At 45.9% G+C, this 15,786-nt stretch overlaps 1 protein-coding gene across 1 annotated transcript in view; it reads left to right on the top strand.

The window, feature by feature from the left end:
• Positions 1-4,659, top strand: part of Cab39 (calcium binding protein 39) — a 79,049-nt gene extending 74,390 nt beyond the window's left edge. Inside the window, exons 8-9 of the mRNA XM_075952199.1 lie at positions 1,267-1,410; positions 2,167-4,659. Coding sequence (XP_075808314.1) covers positions 1,267-1,410; positions 2,167-2,355 — 333 coding nt within the window. The 3' untranslated portion in view covers positions 2,356-4,659. The remainder of the gene's footprint in view (positions 1-1,266; positions 1,411-2,166) is intronic.
• Positions 4,660-15,786: the final 11,127 nt, after the last annotated feature.

The following is a 15,786-nucleotide window of genomic DNA, read 5'->3' as shown; positions in this document are numbered from 1 at the left end:
CTTGAGTTCAAGACCAGTCTGGTCTACAGAGTGAGTTTGGACTGTTATACAGAGAAACCCTGTCTTAGAAAAAAAGAATGATTACATTGCACTTAATTTATGTGGGGATTGGGGCACACATGAAGGTTAGGAGAACAAGTTCTCCCCTCCCACCACGTGAGTCCTGGGGATTGAACTCAGGTTGTCTGGCTTGGTATGCAAGCACCTTTGCCCACTGAGCCATCTTGCTGGCCTGAAACATAAGTTTTATAAATTCCTTATAAATGCTAAGTAGCATAGTTGTTTTCCTGAACAACAGATTGGGGGGTTGGGATATAAGTGCAGGTGCTGGAGGAGGCCATGAGAGCCTTGGAGCTTTGGTTACAGTCAGTCATGAGCAGCCCACATGGGCGATGTGAACCTCTGCAAGAACAAGTGTTCCTGATCACTGAACCATGTCTCCAGCCCCACAGGTTTGGGGTCTTGGTTTTTGATGTTTGTTTTGTATGGTGAGAAGCTGTTTATCTAGAGCTCTGTTATTTAGAAATGTCAAATACCTAGAGCTCAGCTGGGAACCAGCAGCTGCCATCAGGCAGTTCTGTGCTTATGATCTCCATATGATCACACTTGAGTTTCTCACTGCATTCCCCAGAGGTCAGTACTGAATTAGATATCTGAAGCCAGGCAGGCTGGCACGGGACAGTCCTTACTGTCTGCCCTTCTGTCCACAAGAATGATGCCGATGCCTGCTCCGAGCAGAGTACATAGCTGACACAGTGGACACACTGGGCCTCAGCTAGAGCTCAGCATGAAAACAACACGGAGGAAAATCTCACCTGAGCAGTAACCGTTTGCACGTTGTGAGTTTATATAGTGGATCAAGGAAGCACTCAAACAGGCAGAGAAGGGTTCTGCTCTCTGCTGTGGTCCCTTTACAGCCACAGTCGTCTTGAGGAACCTCCACTGAACGTACAGCTTTGTGGGGCAGATGTGGGAAAATTAAAACTGTAGCACATGTTTAGGCAGACTCTAACCTTCATCTTGGAAAGCCTTGTTAAATATATTTTAAAATTGGGGTGGGGGTGGTGAGGACTTAGTTTAAGATTAATGAACAGAAATTCCTAGCACCCTTTGTTCTGATCACTTTCTTGATGTTGTTCATTTTTATTTTTGTTGCTGTTTTGTGGAAACCAGTCCCTCTAGTCTCTATATTACCATAAAGTGGGTTGTTGTTTAATTTTTTATTTGCTTTAAGTCTATTATTTGATGATCCAAATGTGTTCTCAGCTTCTTGGTGAACTGCTGTTAGACAGACACAACTTCACGATTATGACAAAATACATCAGTAAACCTGAGAACCTCAAGCTGATGATGAACCTCCTCCGAGACAAGAGCCGAAACATCCAGTTTGAGGCCTTTCACGTGTTCAAGGTGGGCTGCGCTGACAGGATGCTCTCCTCCAGACTGTGTTACAGTTAGTAATACTGCCAGCTCCGGTAACCAAGTGATACTCAGTTCAGCCCAAGTGTTTAAACAAAAGCCGGGATCTGGAAGTGGGTGGACCATTTGGACTTGAGAATAAGAAAGTATAGTAGAGAGAGGGTGCCATTATTTTTCAGCTTGAACAGGAGGTAATTCAGAGAAGGTTTTCCCTTGCTGCTCTCCTCCCCTGCCCACCCCGTCTAGGCTGGCCTCTGAATCACCTCTATCTATAGTTGATTAAGTGAGGGCCAGTGCAAAGCCAAAAGTATTTTGTGATGTTTGGGGGAGGGGGGGAGGGACTTAAGGTCTAATCTGACTTCATGTGCCCAGAAATAATTTGATTTAAAGTATTTAGTCTTAACTACTCAGTTTTAGAGTTTGCAGAATGAGCTTGGCAGTCCGCTGTCGCCCCCCTCCCTTTGATTTTTTTCAAGACAGGGTTTCTCTGTAGCTTTGGAACCTGTCCTGGAAACTCACTCTGTAGACCAGGCTGGCCTCACAAAGAGATCCGTTTGCCGCTGCCACCAGGAGAGCTTGGCAATCTTTGTGCTAGAACAAATAGACATTATTTCCCCTTATCTTGTAAAAATAAGCTCTTTTAAAGCAAGAACCAATTGTCTGCCCAGATAAGGTTCCTACCTGCCCAGGGGCTTGCTAGGTGAACTTTAACTGCTTCTCTGACTGACACGGTTTTCTCTTATGCAGGTGTTTGTGGCCAACCCCAACAAGACACAGCCTATCCTAGACATCCTCCTCAAGAACCAGACCAAACTCATTGAGTTCCTCAGCAAGTTTCAGAACGACAGGACAGAGGACGAGCAGTTCAACGATGAGAAGACCTATTTAGTCAAACAGATCAGGGATTTGAAGAGACCAGCTCAGCAAGAAGCCTAATTTTCAACAAACACCACAATATCCCATCCAACTTCAGCACTTGCTGTTAGCTACTCAGCATCAGGCACTCTTATCGATTCATGAGGAACATTACTGCTAATCTGCTGTTAAGTGAACGGTTTTCATTTTACCTTTTTGTTTTTCAGTCCAGGTTGGAGAACGTAGCTGCTGCTGCTTGCACATTAGCGCGCACGTGGTCTTTCCCTTGACCTCTGTCATTTCAGAACTCACAGACTCCATTTGCTACAGGAGTTCTGAACATGGCTGAGTTCATGCAGCAAATGTATGATGAAAGTGGTCTAAGGAAAAGACGTTGATGACATCAGCTGACACCTGCTCATCAGCAATGCTCTGTGCAGATCTCTGCAGTATGGACGGGTACACTGGCGTCCCAGAGCCAGATCAGCCACTGTCGCCGAAGGAACAGGAGGGGAACTGTATCCAGTGTGAGCTTTGGGGAGGATAAAGTTGACGTGCAAATAAATTGATTCTGAAACTTAGCAGCTTCTCAAGTGTGGAGCTTCATAAGGTCATAAGGAAAGTGTATATATGCTTTTCACAGCTTTCTAGAACTTTTTGACATTTGATTTTCTTGAGACTTGTGAACCTGGATGTGTAGAAAGCTATTTGTTCATTTTACTTTTGAAGGTATTTTAAAACAGTAGAGCTAGCAGCAACACCTTACGTTTCATTTCAATACTGCTTACAGGTTTCTTTTGTATATAATTCTTAGAATGCTCATTTCTTTTAAATCGTTTAATTTGTACAGCAGAGGAATGTTATTGTAGTAGTATGTAACTATTACCTGAGTTTTGCAAAAAAAAAAATGCTCATATGTAATTGAAATACTTGAGATCACATGAAAATGCTGATTTTAACATTTAAGGATCACAGCACTAAAAGAAAAAGAACCAATCCCTTGTATTCAGTTACCCAGTGGGGCACCGTTGGCAGACCTGGAACTCAGTCCTCTACATGGACTTGCAGAATATTGGCCTTATTCATTTAAAATGAGTCCTAAGATTGCCATATCTATGAATGATACAGATTATGCTAATAATGCTGATTCTTGTGGGGTCGGGGGGCCTCTGTAGAGCACCCTTTCTTTCTTAGAGTAAGTAATATCCAGTACAGTAGTCGTGAAACTGAATAATTAAAACTTTGGCTTCTCTTAGGAAAAGAAGAGCCCTAGTCCTAGATGTCCTCTGAGGAGATTGTTTTTAATGTCCCTTTCCTTAATGCTGCAAATTATCAGTATTTATAAAGCAACTGATTTTGCACCACTTTTTGTGACTGTGACCACAGCAGAACAATGTCTCCTAGACTGTATCTCCGTAAAGTTACTAGGATGGGGTCTGTTCGTCTCAGTGACACACAGGTCACAACTAACAACTTAAAATCTTGAGTTTGCCCGATGCGGTTCAGCATGACTGTAGCTGACTGAAACAATGATGATTCTTTCTAGCCTCTCTTACAAACTGAACGATTCATTGGCCAATAAAAGGAGCCTCCTGGCGGGGGTTTGAGCAGGTTTAAGGTTTCCTTCAAGGAACACAAGTCAGAAAAATCACTCCAGAAGATTCAGGTGTGTTCTTTCTATTTCCTTTAGATGGCAGTGTACAATAGTTTCCAAGGCTCTCTCCACCAGGGTGTGTGTGGGAGAGGAGAAGAGAGGGAGAATTCCTGTTGACTAGTAGAATAGGGAAAGCATTCAGTCTCCTGGACTAAGAAATCTCAGCAGGAGGCAGACTCAACTGAGCTGACCCAGTCCTTGCCATGCAGTGCCGTGGGTCAGGATTTAGTGCGACAGCTGTCACTACGCCAGGTGGAAGGGGTGTGTCCTTGCCAAGCTAGCTCTTAGAACTCCAGACAGAAAACAGCTTCCACTTGGGCAGACATAAAGTAGTGCTAGAGTTCTGGTGTGGGAGATGAATGCAGTGTGTCACAGAAATGCGTGTTACTAATGCGTTGGGAGCTGGAGGCAGAGAAGGCTCTGGATGGTTTTTAAACAGAACAATGTGAAACATTCAAAATTGGAAAATGCATTTGACCTGTGATCATTTACTAGGTTCCTATTACCAAAACAACTATCCTGGGTGTGGTTTCTTCGGTGTTATAAAGGGTTAATTTTACTTAAGGCAGTTACTTAATGTGATTTTTTTTAAACCCTTAAAAAAGTGGGAGATGTATACAATTGTTAATGATATGGAAGTGTTTCCTTTCTCCTGAGGAAAAGTGAATTTCTTATCAGAATATCTGGCTGGCCCTGTAATTTAAATTAAAATAAAATTTTGGAGAAACTGACTTGTGATGTCCTATAGACAGTTACATTATGACACTGTGATGTCCTATAGACAGTTACATTATGACACTGTGATGTCCTATAGACAGTTACATTATGACACTGTGATGTCCTATAGACAGTTACATTATGACACTGTGATGTCCTATAGACAGTTACATTATGACACTGTGATGTCCTATAGACAGTTACATTATGACACTGTGATGTCCTATAGACAGTTACATTATGACAATGTGATGTCCTATAGACAGTTACATTATGACACTGTGATGTCCTATAGACAGTTACATTATGACACTGTGAAGCGTCCCATCAAGAAGCACATTGCATACATTTTGTTGAAGGCTGGGCAGGAGACGGCTAACTCATTCTTTTACCTGGCCCTTGGGAGGCAGACTATCTCAGTGACATATATAGACCAGCCTGGTCTACAAAGAGAGCTCCAGGACAGCCAGGACTGTTAAACAGAGAAACTCCGTCTCAGAAAAGCAAACAAGAGTTAATGCAGTTTCCCAGAGTCTTTCCCGTGTGCAGTGTGATATCCATGTCACAGCACCCTTCCTTGTCTCCAAGCTCAATGTCATTGTACCATCTTATGGCACCCCCTTCCCAGCATTTGGGGTGTAGATCTGTCTTTGGTTTTGTTCACTTGGAGACAGCACTATGTGCTTGGCAGGAAGATTGACAAGCCACTGTCACCGGAGTGTCACCAGTGGAGGTGAGACCTGTGAAGCATCAAGGCCGGTCTGGCCCCTTGTCTTTCTCCCTGCCCCCTATATACAATACCTGCCAACACTTAGCCTTGTCTATATCTCTCCAGTCGCGGGCAGCACAAGGAACGTGCTTTTGCTGGAGACACTTCGTTAGGATAACAGCATCTTACTACACCTACCAAGGGTCAGGCCAAAGTTCCCCTGCAGCTCAGCTTCCTCTTTCCCACCCTCATGAGCTGCAGGTTGACCCTGTGCTGCCTACCTCCGCCCTAGCCTGTAAGAGCTCAGAATCATGGAAGACCCAAGGGCTGCAGTGTTCCATAGTCACCCCAAACCGTCTCTTAGCTGCAGCCCTTTCCTGACCATTGGGAACGAGGTAAGAGTCTCCTATAAGACCTTCATTCCCAAAGTCCAGCTGCCTCCCTGAAACTAGGAAGACCTCGGGAGGGGTCTGAACGTGTTCACTTGCACTTTTTAGCATGCGTGACAACCGTTTTCTCCCAAGATTCTTTTCTTCCCTGCATACTCCCACTCAGCACGTGGAGGCTGAGGCTGTCTGCTAAGGCCTGGCAGGTCTGAATCTCCACAGGTCTGCCTCCCTGCGTTCACACTGCCCGGAGGGGCCTGGTGATTGCACAAAGCTGTAACACCTGTTTGTGACACCTGTCCCCACAGTGACCTCAGAAACCTAAATGTCGGGTTTTCCTCTGTGCATGTCCTGGAGAAATCACTGGCCCCCCAGGTTCCTAGACGAGATTATATCCTCTATAGTTAACGTTCTTTCTGCGATGGAAACGCCTTTTCTTGTTGGTGTCTACAGACACCACTGTGCTTCCATATTTTCACACAGGTGGTAGGTTTGTAATTGGGCCTGATCAAAATGAAAACTTAGAAGCCATAATTGTTACCACCTGAATCCCAGAGCTGATGCGTAGGGTAGGAACGGCAATGGCTATACTTTGTAGTGGCTGGAGCTTGCTTCCAGTTGAGATGCAAAGATGAGCCTTAATGAGTGGCAGGCTGTTGGACACTCCCAGGTGCCTTGCCTGGTCTAGTTAGTAGATAGGGGTGGATTACCAACCTGGCCAGGACCATCGGTGCCTTGTGTCTCCTGTATGGTGACGGTGCTCCTCTGGACCCAAGTATAGGAGTGACTGCACCCAGCAGCTGCCCTCTGTGATGGTGACAGCTGTGGCTCCTGGGAAAAGACCCAGTGCTCTTTAACCTCAGAAGGGTTCACCTGCCTCTGGAGTCCAAAGCAGTGCTGAGCCCAAACGTCCACCATGGTAGCCAGCTTTGATGCACTCTAACCCAAGTGTTTCTCAGGACCTGGTCTCGAATAGATGATATTGCTAAGGCTAGCTAAACAGCCTGACCACCTCTCCACCTCGCCTGCGGCAATCTGGCCTCCAGGCTTCAGCACTGAGCTGCTTTCACACTTTAGCCCCACTGGAGGGCAGTGTAGCTCCTCGGTTTAGTGCTGGGATTGTCTTGTGCTGGGCAGCCTGGAGCTTCCTGGTTGAACATCATTTTCAATCAAGAGAGTAGTCGGGATTATAGGAAGATGGCAGAGGAAGCCCTGAGTGAATGTGTGTTGTTGACAGGGGCTTCACAGTGGTGTTAGAGTCTGAGTGGTAAACCCCCAAAGCCCTCATTCTCCAAACATGGCCTGTTAGGGCAGTGCAGAGGTAGCCAACAGCTAGCGTTCCTGTGGGCTACAGAACACTGGACACACTTCCGTAGAGCATGCTAGTGAGTGAGGACAAGGCCACAACATCTGAGACTGAACGTCCTCTCCGAATGTCCCACGGCACCCAGCCTGAGAGGTTAGCCTGGGCTGTTACAGAGAGGCCCACAGACCAGGGCCTGCTGGCTGTAGGGACGGGATACCTAACCCCTAAGCCCTACTCCCCGACCCTAGAAGACAAAGCTCTAGGAACAGAAGAACAACAGGGGAAATATCCCAGGCCTTGTTACCCTACGAGGCTTGCCCACTACAACATGGTTTCTCTTATGTGCATCTAAATAATAGCCCCCAGAGTCCCTGGGATCCTTGTAGAGGAGGAGGCAACCCTGGGTGTGAGAGTGGGTGGCAGTTTGACCCGATGAGTACAAAAGGGTGTGTCTACAGAGCTCCCCCTACTCACTCCCTCAATTCCCCACAGAAGATGTGGAAAAAAATTTTTTTTTTGTTTTTCGAGACAGAGTTTCTCTGTGTAACAGCCCTGGCTATCCTGGAACTAGCTCTTGTAGACCAGGCTGGCCTCGAACTCACAGAGTTCTGCCTGCCTCTGCCTCCTGAGTGCTGGGATTAAAGGTGTGCACCACCACCGCTGGGCGAAAGATGTGGGATTTTGATCCAGGCTTGTGGCTGTGAAGAACCGAGCTTTCTCACTTAAATCTGGCTGTGGATGAGACAAAGGTCAAGTTCACCTGGGAGCAAAAGAGAAGAGCCACGGTTTTCCTACTCTCGCCGTCATGCCTGGCTTCATTTCTGCTCCCCCCGGCTGGCTTTGGCACAGGACTGTTCGAGATGGGGAGAAGAGTAAGAGCCAACTCTTGGGCTTTGTAGAGGGGCTGAAGAGAGTGCCCAGCACACAGTAGGTCATCAATACATGGTGACTTGGAAAACCCAATGGGGGTCCCGTGTTCCCGTGGTCCCTTTATAATACTCCCCAACTTTGGTTCATCCTCTGGTTACAGAGATAAAAACAAATCTTGCTGGGTTGGGTGACACTGACCTTTAATCCCAGCACTTGGGAGGCAGAAGCAGGCAGAGCTCTGTGAGTTCCAGATCAGCCTGGTCTACAGTATGAGTTCCTGGAAAGTCAGTCCCTTTGCTGGCATTTGTGATCACTGTGATACGCACTGTTGACACCCGCCACTCATGACATCAAGGGGCCAAGACTGCGTGTGCATTGGCCTATTCCTTCTCACCCTAGCCCAGCAGGGAGGTGGGCATGCAGGGTAGCGGGGAAAGCACCATGCCAGAATGACTGCACCCAAGAAGCTCTGGAGTCTGCCTCTTGCAAGCACTGTTCAGAAGGGTTAAGACTCTTGTCTCGAGCTAACAAGAGGAACCCAAGCAACATCTGTCTGTTCATCCAGTGAAAGTGGAGGCAAAATGAGCCAAATGAATTCCCAAGATGGCAAAGGCTTTCCCTGAATGCCTCACCTGGTGAGGGAATGCTTTATCTGAGCATAGAGAGATTGAGGAAGACAGAGAAAATCAGCAGGGCTGGGGGAGCAGAGGGGTTTTGGACAGGTTGGAGCCTGGAAGAGCCTGAATATAAGGTTAGACAGACGCTTGGCCCAGCAACAGCTTCCTCCACATTTTGCCAAGAAAGTGGTCAGGCGGTAGAAGGAACTGCAGATCCTGAACATTTTTGGCTGTTTGTTTTATTCATCCAGGGCTGATCTCAACTTTTCTAATCCTCCAGCCTCCACCTCCCCAATGCTGGGATTACAAATGTATGCCACCATATCCAGTTTAGAATCCAGAACATTCCTGAGATGAGTAGATCCTCTGGTCCTGGTAGAATCAGATCCAGAGATGAACCAAGAAGAGATAAAACAGAAAACGGTCAACTCAAGGTTCGACTATAATACAAGGCCAGAGCTCTGCAGGCTGCACGCACCTCAGGCAAGGGGCACAGGGATAGCTACCGCCAAGATGATCTCATTCTAATCCCAAGGTCAGTTTACAGTCAAGCAAATAGAACAACACCATTATTCAGCACATCCAAGACACTCAGTGAATTCCCAAATACAATCAGTGCAGAAGTCCTCAGAGACCTGCATCTGTGGCAAAGCTACAAAGAGGAGCTCTTGAAAGCAAGAGCCAGGGGCACCTGCCTAGGTCTCAGCATTCGGGAGGCTGTGGCAAGAGGCTGGAGGCGTCCAGGTCTGACTGCTGGGCTAGCGAGACACTGTCTCAAAACAACAAAAATGTTCAGGACAACAATGATACAATCATTTCTCTCTTATAGAGGAATAGAAGCCAGAGGAGGTATAAATAAAATAATAATAATAAGATATCTAGAGTACTAAAGCTCAAAGCAAACAAGAAACAATCAAAAAAGAAAGAAAGAAAAAGAAACAATCAAGAATTCTATAGCCAGGAACCGGTGAGACGGCTTACAGACATGGTGGAAGGAACAACTGATCACAACAAGTGTGCACGGGCAAATGCAATCAAAAATGATTTAAAAGGAAGTAAAGGTGAAATGAGGGGGGCCTTTTCAAATAAATAGAGACTCCTGCTTATAGACCTGTCTCAGAATAAATTACTACTAGAGAGAAATTTCTAGGCTGAAGAAAGAGAAGCAGATGTTAATTAAATGTACTGGAAGAAGAGTCCCAGACACCGTTTTTTGAGGCAGAGTTTCTCTGTATAATGGTCCTGGCTGTCCTGGGGCTCACTCTGTAGACCAGGCTGGCTTCGAACTCAGAGATCCTCCTTCCTCTGACTCCCGAGTGCTGGGATTAAAGGTGTGCACCACCACAGCCTGGCAAATATGTAGGCTTTGAAATGATAAACATGCTTTTCCTCTAACTTTCAAAAGACAAGTTTCTATGAAATAAGTATAGTGCTGCAGTGTTTTGTTAGCATATAGGTACAGTGTCAGTAACATCATAGCACACTGGAAAGAGGCGCAGCTCTGACTTATGGTGAAGCAAAGTTTCATAGTTTGACCCAATAGAGTTATCATCAAACGTCAGTTAATTGTAAAATGTATACTGATACCTAGTGTAACCTTTTTTTGAAGCTGTTTAAAAATCAACCAGAGTTAAAATGGCACTAGAGACACTGGAAACAGACGGCGCTTCTAGTGAGAAGGGGTTGGAGGAGAGCGTAGGGTCATACTGTCCCTCAACAGCAAATGTCAGGAACAGCATTAAAGTCTATCCCAGCGAAAGGCATGGCCAGGAAGCCAGATGTGGTGATATTCTGCCCATAAGAGTCCTCCCTCAGGTTCAAAGACACAAATGATGGAGTTTAAGGCCAGCCTGGCCTACATAGTCAGTTTCGGACCAGCCTGAGCTGACCAGACCTCATCTCAAAAAAAGTAATAAAATTAATTTAAAAAAGACACAAGCATGTTAAAGAAAGGAAAATATGAAAAGAGCATAACATAACATGAATCCATCGCAGCCTGCAGTAGAAAAGTAATTGGTATACCTGGGAAGAGGGGCTCTCTGATGAGGCATCGCCTCCATTAGATTGGCTGGTGTCTGTCTGGGGGGAGGGGCATTTTCTTAATTGATGGTGTTTAGGCTCTCCACATTCCAAGAGCTCTTTTGAAGGAAATGAAAGCATCGGTCCCCAAATACCATGCACCAAGTGTCTGCGGCAGCCTTCTTCAGAAACACAACCTTGAAGCAGTCCAAGCGCCCAACAGCCAAAGAACACGTGACTGAAGTGTGCCCAGTACCTACAGGGAATGCTGTGTGACCAATGCCTGCTGCCCCACGGAGGGGTCTGAAAAACATTGCACTGAGGGAGAATCTTGGTGTCAGAAACTGTGTCTCAGCCACCCGTTTATGGGATGTATCCTGCGTTTGGAAGACAGAACCAGGAATTAGCTACAAATGGTATGAGAAGACATTTTGGAGCAAGTAAGATGTCATGACCATGAATTTTAAAAATAGTTTCTCAATTCTACAAATTTACTCAAAAGCATCAGATTGTAACTTTTTTTCTTTTTCTTTATTTTTTTTTAAGATTTATTATGTATACAACATTCTGCCTCCATGTATGCGCACATGCCAGAAGAGGGCGCCAGATCTCATTACAGATGGTTGTGAGCTGGGAATTGAACTCGCGACCTCTGGAAGAGCAGCCAGTGCTCTTAACCACTGAGCCATCAGATTTGACAGAATCATTTGCTTTTATCCATCTGTCTTAGTCTGCTAACACTTTAGCATAAAAAGGAAGTCTACACTTTTTTTTCTATCGACTAAATAATAATTTCTTGAGAAATTGATAGTAATAAAGTGTTTCCTTAGCATAGTGCTGGTAAATTATCATTGAGATGGAAATAAGAATTCTGGAGCTGTGAGGATGTATATGAGGATATAAAGGACATCATTCTTTATCAGTGGGTAAAGAGCCTGCCTAGCAAACATGAGAACCTGAGTCCAAGCCCCAGGACCCACAGAATAAAAAGGTGGGCGTGGCTGCACACCCTTATAATCCCAGTGATAGAGAGGCAGAGACAGGCAGACTCTGGGGCTCATAACCAGCTAACCCAGACTACTGGGTGAGTTCCATGCCAGTGAGAGACTCTATCTCAAAAAAAAGAAAAAAGGTAAAATGGGAGGAGCAGGGCTAGAAAGTTGGGTCAGCAGTTACCAGCATTTGCTGCTCTTCCAAAGAACCTGGATTCAGTTCCCTGCGCCCACATTGTATGACTTACAGCCACCTGAAACTCTAGCTCCAAGGATCCCAACACCCTCTTCCGCAGACAACACACACACAGAGAAGCCCACAGCTGTCCTCTGTCTACATGCTTGCACACATGTGTCCTCATACCCTCACACCATGGCTATTCACCTCATAAGCATGTACATACCCCACTCCAAATACACTCGTTTCTAACATACCAGTACTTTTTAAATGAAGGCCAAGTAAGGACGTTTCTGGATAAAGCTCGGCTGAGCGAACTGATGGCCTGTAGCTGGCTCCCTGACACTGCCACGGGGAGCTCGGGAGCCAGACACAATGCAGATGGAAGCAGGAAGGGACGAGGAGAGCCAGAAGGCAAATGGATGGCAAATATCAGAGGCAATTTTCTCTCTCCTTAATGCTCTTGAAGGCAATTGGCTGTTCAAAGCAATAGTAGTAATATAGTATGTGAGTTATAACATTTAAAGAAGCACGTTTATAAGGCATTGGTTATACCACGGTAAAATCCTTGTGTTATCAGAAGGCACTTAACTTCATGGGTTCCCTGAATCGGCCACTCCAAAATAAAATTTAAAAAAGAAAAACAGAGAAAACATAAAATCAAAGGCTACAGTATCAATAAGAGGTATAGCCGGATGGCGACGTATACATCAGCCAACAAGACGATAGTGAGCATCCCACCACAGCCACGTTTACTCAGATGAAAGGGCAGCTAAGCCAGGCTCAGCTCTATTCTGTGTGCAACAGCTGCCCTTTAGATCCAAAGATACAGACGAGGTGGCGATGGAGATGCAGCAGCAAAGAGCATCTGCTGCTGGGGCAGAGAGAGGACTCTGGTCCAGTTCCCCGCATCCGCGACGGGCAGCTGAAACTCTGGCTCCAAAGGCTCTCTTTTTTGGTACATGTGATGCACATACATGCAGGCAGGCATCCTCATGTACACATAAAAAGTATAGAGTGATAGATAAATATGTGCATACGTTAAAATGAAGGGCTTAAATAAGAGCATACAAACACTAATTGCATCTGGTATGCCCCGATGAGCACCAACAAAACAGTCTTAGAACAAGAACCGTCACTAGAGTTGAACTTCATTTCTTCCTTGTTCATTATTAAAAGAGAAAAACTAAGCATTTCCCTTCCTTCTTCCTTAGTGTTTCATGAGAAGTTGGTGATGTGAAACAAAACCCCACTATAAGACCCCCTCCTGTATCCCCGTCTTCATCATCCAGGACTTGCTGCCCCAAGATCAAGGCAGAACTGAGTTTCAGGAGTATTACATGATCTGCGGAGGGTGAGATGAGGCCTCCAGAGGCTACTGTGAAGACAGGGCATGAGTCACTTGTGTTCTGCTTATCCCTTGTCCCTCCTCCTCTGGAGTAGACCACGGTCCCGTCAGCTGGTGAGGTCCATGCGGAATGCTCTGGAATAGACCACGGTCCCGTCAGCTGGTGAGGTCCATGCGGAATGCTCTGGAGTAGACCACGGTCCCATCAGCTGGTGAGGTCCATGCGGAATGCTCTGGAATAGACCACGGTCCCGTCAGCTGGTAAGGTCCATGCGGAATGCTCTGGAGTAGACCACGGTCCCGTCAGCTGGTGAGGTCCATGCGGAATGCTCTTTGCACCTCAGTCTACTGTGCCCTGTCGGTCCGCCAACCTAAGGGACTCCGAGGTAGACACCAGGTTACATAGTTTCTTCAGATGGTCCTAATGCTCTGTGTCCACACTAACCCTAAAGGCGTAGTCCCACACTGTGGCAGCAGCAATGCAAAGGGACCTTAGACCTCAGGCGCCTTTGGGTAGGGTGGAGTTGCTGGGGGGGGGGGTCATAGAGTTTTATTGAGATTACTTTTTACAGGTAGTGACAGATTGGTCACTGGAATGTCTGCCTTCCTAGGGAAAAGACATCCTCTTTTTAGAAATTCAATTTTGTAAAAAATGACTTAAGAAGTCCTCGAGTCAGCATTAATGGGGTGGGGGCTCTGGCTCAGGGAGTGGCGTGTTTGCCTGGCATTTGTGGAAACTGAAAACTCAGTGCCATGATGCATGCCTCTAATCGCAATGCTTCAGATGGAGCAGGAGGAGAATCAGAAGTTCAAGGGCATCCTCAGCTATATAGTGACTGTCCTACTTTGGCTTTTGTTGTGTGATAAAACACTGACCAAAAACAACTTGGAGGGGCTGGAGAGATGACTCTAGAGGTTAGGAGCACTGGCTGCTCTTCCAGAAGTCCCGAGTTCGAGTCTCAGCAGCCACATGGTGGCTCACAGTCACCGATAATGAGATCTGGTGCCCTCTTCTGGCATGTAGAAATACATGCAGGCAGAACTGTATACATAATAAATAAATAAATCTTTGGGGAAAAAAAACTTGGAGAAGAAAGACTGTTTCAAGTCACAGTCCATCATCAAAGGAAGCCAGAGCAGGGGCTCACTACAGGAACCTCAAGTAGAAACCGAACCAGCAGAAACTGACACCCTGGAGGGATCCTGTTTACTGATTTGCTTCCTTTCTTCAACGGCCCAGACCCAAGTGCCCAGCGATGGCACTCCTCCATCAATTATTAATTAAGAAGCCCTGCAGACATGCTCAAGGCCGGTCTGATGGGGCAATGCCTCCACTAAGACACCCTCTTCCCCGGTTACTAGTTAACTTTCCTGTTGCTGTGATGAAACGCTGTAACCAAGTCAACTCATAGAAGAAAGGATTTCTCTTACATTTCCAGAGAGAGAAGAGTCACCATTGCAGCAGGGAATCAGATCGGCATGGTGGCTGGACCAGCAAACTGAAAGTCCACACCTTAAACCACAATCATGAACCAGGGAGCGTGAACTGAAAATATTAGGTGGCTTTCAATCCTCAAAGTCCACCCCCAGTGATGAACTTCCTCCGGCAAGGCTACATTTCCTAAATCTACCACCAACTGAGGACCAAATATTCAAATATCCGAGCCTATGGGGGACATTGTTATTTAAATCACAGTGCCAGGTCCCTCTCTCTCTCTACATTTGCATCAAGTTGACAAAAACAACTGACAACCCTGTCTTAAAACAAACAAACAAACAAAAAACTTTAATGGAAATCAGATTCCAGATTAAATTATTGGGGGGCTAGAGAACCCCCCAAAATGCTCTTACTAAAAACAACCTTTAGGAAATGCATGCGGAACAGCCTTTGTGGGGTGTGTGTGTGTGTGTGTGTGTGTGTGTGTGTGTGTGTGTTGGGGAGAGGACCCTTAGGATTGAAGGCTGGTGTGGAAAAGGTGACCTCCGGGGAAGCAACCAAAGCAAGGCAAGAGAGATGAGCAGAGATAGAAACCAGGATATACCAAACATGTGGGAGGCCACTGGAGGAGAGGGGTGCAATTGGAAGGCCTTCCGGAAAAAGACAGTGTGGATGGTGGGAGCTCAGAACCAGCTATAACTAGCCAGTTCAAAAATGGATGCCTCCTTGGAGGCATTTGAAGGAAGATGCAAGTCAAAGAGATCCTCTAAAATAGTTTAAAAGGCACCAAATGTACATGAAATTAGCTGAAATAACGGATGCCTTCTTATGTAAGTCCATGAGGGAGGCTTTGGTGGGAGTGGGTAACAGCTCCAGCAGGAACGTCTCGTCCTTTCTGGATTTAAAAAAAAGCATTGAGTGCTCACCAGATACCCAATGGAGAGAGAATTTACCCTTTAATATTGAAGGAGACTGGTTCCAAAGCAGATGGTGAGATTAACCATGCTGGACACTCGGAGAATACAAGCCAACAGTCTGTCAGGAAAACTCAGATGAAGCATGAGCTGTTACTGAAGCAAGCCTGCTTGCTTCCTGTGAGAGAATAAAACTCATGAAGATGGACTGAGAACCCTGTGGGCTTCAAGAAACCTTGGTCATTTAAGAAAAGTTACACAGTAGACTAAATAAATAAATAAAATAATTTAACTTTTAAAGGAAGGGCTGCTGGGAGGTGTTGGCATATGAAAGAGCTCCACAGTATCCCAGGATGGAGGATAA

The sequence above is a fragment of the Microtus pennsylvanicus genome, chromosome 17, assembly GCF_037038515.1.
Source record: "Microtus pennsylvanicus isolate mMicPen1 chromosome 17, mMicPen1.hap1, whole genome shotgun sequence".
NCBI classification, from domain to species: Eukaryota; Metazoa; Chordata; class Mammalia; order Rodentia; family Cricetidae; genus Microtus; species Microtus pennsylvanicus.
This window is presented reverse-complemented; position numbering and strand designations above follow the sequence as displayed.